The following is a 5068-nucleotide window of genomic DNA, read 5'->3' on the forward strand; positions in this document are numbered from 1 at the left end:
AAGTCCCTTCCAACCTTATCACTCTGCGATTCTGTGATTTTCTGAAAGAATAATTTTTCCAATTAAACCAGCTGCAGAAACCTACAGATTTCAAGATGCATTTGGCTTTTGTTTAACTGAAGACAAGAATGTCAGAGGTATTAAAATCAGTTAAGACAATTTCTGTTGACCAGGAAGGAGAAGGTTGCACATTTTTGCTGCTTCTTCATTGCACCCTGCTACCTTAGGCATTTTTGCAGGCATTTTGCTGAGTTGGGAAAAAGGGAAAGAAGAGGTTAAAAATAATATCTGCACCGCTCTTGTTTCAGCTGTCAGTCACCAGGGCCACTAAGGCTAGACGTTCACCCTTCAGGCAGTTCTGTGACTGCAGCTCAAAATGAGCCCTGTCTAAGCAGAAACATACAATTATTCCAATCAAATTGTTCCTGGGCTACACAATACAATTACCCAGCTTAATTTGGAAGATGAATTAATTGAAGGATGATTCTCCTTTTTTGCATAAAAAGTCCCTGTGTGAGATACTCATAAAGAAAAGTTGAACACTTGACTTTCATGCCAGAGTCTCTAAGAGAATATCTATTTTAATCAGAGACAGACTTTGTATCAGCTCTTTAATTTTAAGGCGAGGAGTGGGTTTTAACACTGTAAATCAGCTCTTGCATTAGCACAGAATCAGTACGTAAAAGTGGGGAAACAAAAGTGATACTTTGTCAAAGTTTTTTTCTTTCTTTCTTCTCTTCCATAGATGCAAAGTGACTGAAGGAAAGGTTCATCATGAACTGCTACGGCTTGCTACCTCTGATGCTGATGCTGGTTCAGCTTTCGTCTTGTTCTCCAGGCATGCGGAACCGCAGTGCTCAAAACACTGATCAGCCTTTCACAGCAGTTCGAAGAGTGAAACGTGGCTGGGTATGGGAGCCACTTTTTGCAACTGAGGAACAGACTTCAACGGAGCCTGTGTATGTTGGGCAGGTATGATAAATAACAACTCGGGGGTGATACAAGGTTGGATTTAATGTGCTGACTAGCAGCTTACTACCTTGACTTGGAAGACCAAGAATCTCCAGTGACCTGGAAATACCAAGAAAGGTAGGAAGAGGAGCTCAGGGAGCAGCACATCTCTCCTTTCGTGTGACCTGACTTAGGGTAAGAGACCTCCAAGAGGTCATGGCAATATAAAGGTCCTGCTCGGTCCCCCATCGAGGAAACTCCACGTGCTGTTACTAAAACTAGTTCCGTACACAGGAGGTGAAGTTATCAAGCTGAAAAGTTCCTTTCTGTCTTCTGAATGAAAGTTAAGGACTCATTTATCAACATCTGGCAATTTGCTTGTGCTATTTTTGGCACTGCATCAATGCAGCCATACTGAGTGCAGTGTAGTTTACAAACAGCATTTAGCATGATTTTCTATTACACTAAGTAGCAGCTGATTTACCCCTCATTAATTTTTAATGAAGCAGATTAATACTAAATCCTTTTACCACTGAGAAACTACAGGAATCTGCATGGTTCATTAGATTAACGTAGGTTTAGCACAATGAGCAATTATTTTTCACCCTCCTTTAAAAATGTGCTTTAAGATAACTGTCTTAATGAGGCTTTATCTGCTCCTTTCTTCTCTCGCTGATTATTATTATCATTATTATTTATTACTATTATTTATTTTTGCATGCTAAAAGTAATTGTAATCTTAAGATCTAGTTTTCTTTCCTTTAAGGCACTTTCTAGATGAATGAACCAAAATAAGTTTAACTGCTAATTAACTAGCACTAAAATATAATTGGGCCCAAAGGGTGAAGTGCTCAAAATTCATTAATTACTTTTTCACAGCCCCTTCGAAGTAACTGCTATGGAAGGGTGATGTCTCACTTCTGAAAGAATAAATGTAGACATACTCATTTTTTAATTATTATTACTTTTCCCATAGCTGGAAAACAGTTTCCCATAAAGAAAGTGCATAAATGTCAAGTATTTTCACGCAACTTCAGCTCATAACCTTGGCTTTCTATTTCTCACAGGTAGACTATGGGGAATTTTTATTGAAGATTATGGTAAATTTATTGCAGTCTAACCATTGTCTGATCAGACATATTTACCTGTGTCTTTTTACTGAGTAGAAAATGCTCTACTTTCAGTACACGAAGTGATAGTCTATAATCAACACATGAATTTTTAGTAAACATGGCCCTGAAGGAAACTGCATCAATGAGAACACAAAGGTAGACAGTCTTTTAAGTTAGTGTTCCATATCAACTTCTTTTTGCAGTCGGATTCAGAACTCAATCTTGAAGTTTCATTTAACATAAACTCATGCACCCTTTTCCATTATCATGTTTAAGAAAAACAAATGTGTCCATGTTAAGGGTCCATTTCCCAAAACAAGGAAGTTTTAGCTCAAACCAGGACAGTCCATCAGCACTGCAATGGAAGACATATGAGGGCAAGTACACAAATTACTGTTCCTAGTTCTCATTTACAATGGAAAGACCATTTATTCTTCTGCATCTACCTTAATAAAACAGGTAAACTGAGAACCTTCAGTCTGCTCTGTCAGCAAATGTCATCTGTAAGAGACCTCTCATTTAGCATGGTCAAGATCATGGTAATCTTTTGGGGATAAATTATTCTGAGTGAAGTGATTAAACACAGGTTACATCCTAACAGCCAGTCCGTGGTGTGCTTCCAGTTTCTAAGGGTTTGATGGACTCTGTGATCACCTCTGAACACTATCTTAGGTTAAACATCTAGATATTCATCACCTTTCCCATGCCCTGGGGTTCACGACAGGAAAGGAAGATTTATGAATCAAAAAGAACCTGTGGTGTCCCTTGGCCAGATGCCGATTCGGATGGTGATAAAATGAGTTCAACTTATGAAGGGATGAACACGCCCCTTGTTTTGCACCAACTACTTATGCTGAAAACTTTTAAGTTATTCAGATTTTAAATGGTTCTAGACTCTCTAGTCTTGAAAATTCTCTCTTTCATACCGGCAAGGGGAATTAACGCCATATATTTCAGGGCTTTAGTACTCTGACAGAACTCAGCAGAAATTCCAAACTGTTCCTCATCTCTCAGAGCAGCGTCCTAGTCACGTTCTGAATAAACTATCCATTTGATGCTCTGGACAATGATGTAATATGAAAATCTTAAAAAGGCATGGGCAAAAAAAAGTTAAAATGATTTTTCCAACTTCAGAAGCTATTAAAAAAATACATTGAGTAGGTCCAATAGGGAAATGAGTCCTTTCGACCCCATAGTTAATTCTTACCTGCTCTGAGGCCTCATATCCTGCATTGAGCCGTAGGGTGAATAAGCACAAAGCAAAACAATAAGATTATTGAATAGACAGGAAGACATACTGTTTGCATTTAACACCTGCTGCTTTGTAGTAGAAGCTGGCTGAATAAAACTTTTTTTTTTTAATTGGTTGTTTCAATGATTGTCCAGATCCTTAGCAATTTTGAAACCTTTTATTCTAAACATAAAATAAATAAGGAAAAATTAGAGAAATAATAAAATAGAAATTGTTCTGATAAAATTAATCTCTGCATGCTTGATAGGTTAAGAAACTGAGTTATTGCTATTAAAAAAGAACAGTTGCATATTGTTAACATTAACAGACCTATTTTGTTATCACAAACGAATGCAGCTGGACCACAACGGTCTGCAGGGCTCAGCTTCATCAGAGGAATCAGCATCATAAAGTTCATCTTAGCAAGACAACAAAGCGCGTAGATCATCCTGAAAGGAAATGGAAAATGTCTATCAATTTATTTCAGAATACATAATATAGGCTTATACCACAGAATAGCTTTTCACCTCGTTAATATTTCAACAGAAAAAGAACATAGTGTCTTTCATACTTACATTTAGCATTTCTGAGTGGAATATATACATATATATAAAACTTACAAAGTACACTTGTCATTCTTAGTAATAAAAAATTTAGATAATATTTAATGACCTTTGCATCACTTTCAGCAGAAGTTTGTGGGAGCTGATAAAACAATGAAAGAAAGTAGGTACTTACATTTATTCCCTTCACTACATCACGGCCAAAGCATCTTTTTTTCAGGTTTACCATGCAATTACATATCTGTTATATCAGTACATTAAAACTGATCCATGACAGGCTGAAAATGTGACAGAACACTCCTTTAAGTGTTAATATCCAAGACAGCTCACTAGTGACAGGCTTCACTGTAGAATGAAAACACATAAAGCCTAAAATGAATAGTCCAAAACTTTATTCCTTGCAAAATGTGGCTTATTTGTTCTGTTTTGTATTTGCAGCTGAAATCAGATTTAGAAAAGCAAGATGGCAACCTAAAATACATTTTGACTGGGGAGGGAGCTGGAAGCATTTTTATCATTGATGAATATAACGGCAAAATTTACGTGAAGCAAAAGCTGGATCGAGAAAAGAAACCCTTCTACACTCTAAGAGCGCAAGCAATCAACAGGAGCACTCAGCTTCCTGTTGAACCCGAATCAGAATTTATTATCAAGGTTCGCGATATCAATGATCATGAACCACAGTTCTTGGATGGACCTTACGTGGCCTCTGTTCCAGAGATGTCACCTGAAGGTATGACATGCTGTGAACCAAACTCTTTATTTTCTGGTTTGTTTTGTTCCTAGATAGATATGTTGATATAAAACCTTAACTGCTTATTTTATAGACTGCCTTTCAGTTAGAAGGAAGCAAACTATTTTACAAGCTTGGAAATTTGCCAAGGTATGTGCTTAAACTGAAGCTTGTGCATACCTCTGCTTGCCTTTAAATATTTAGATACCTACATGTATCAAAGTCCCTTTACAGAATCTGCATAGATGCTTGGCTTGACTGTAGAGAGTAGTCTTTCCCGTCAGTGATTCAGCCTTGAAATCAGTACTGTTTAAAAATATAACATTATCACTTGAAGTAGGTGGAGTACTATATGTAGATGATGCTGCAAAGGAGGTTTGGGGCTGACAGGTTTCACCCCTTTTTCAATCGGTATAACGTCTTAGTCTGTAGAAAATTGTTCAGTATTTGACTATTGTTACAACCTGTCAGCTCTTCC

The 5068-nt window shown here is 37.3% G+C and overlaps 1 protein-coding gene across 1 annotated transcript in view; it reads left to right on the plus strand.

Moving 5' to 3' along the window:
- The first annotated feature begins 774 nt into the window (after positions 1-774).
- CDH19 (cadherin 19, type 2) overlaps positions 775-5068 on the plus strand; it is a 38721-nt gene continuing 34427 nt past the window's right edge. The window contains exons 1-2 of the mRNA XM_010131411.1: positions 775-972; positions 4296-4590. Of these exons, the coding sequence (XP_010129713.1) occupies positions 775-972; positions 4296-4590 (493 nt within the window). The remainder of the gene's footprint in view (positions 973-4295; positions 4591-5068) is intronic.

Source organism: Buceros rhinoceros, unplaced genomic scaffold (genome assembly GCF_000710305.1).
Source record: "Buceros rhinoceros silvestris isolate BGI_N320 unplaced genomic scaffold, ASM71030v1 scaffold3742, whole genome shotgun sequence".
NCBI classification, from domain to species: Eukaryota; Metazoa; Chordata; class Aves; order Bucerotiformes; family Bucerotidae; genus Buceros; species Buceros rhinoceros.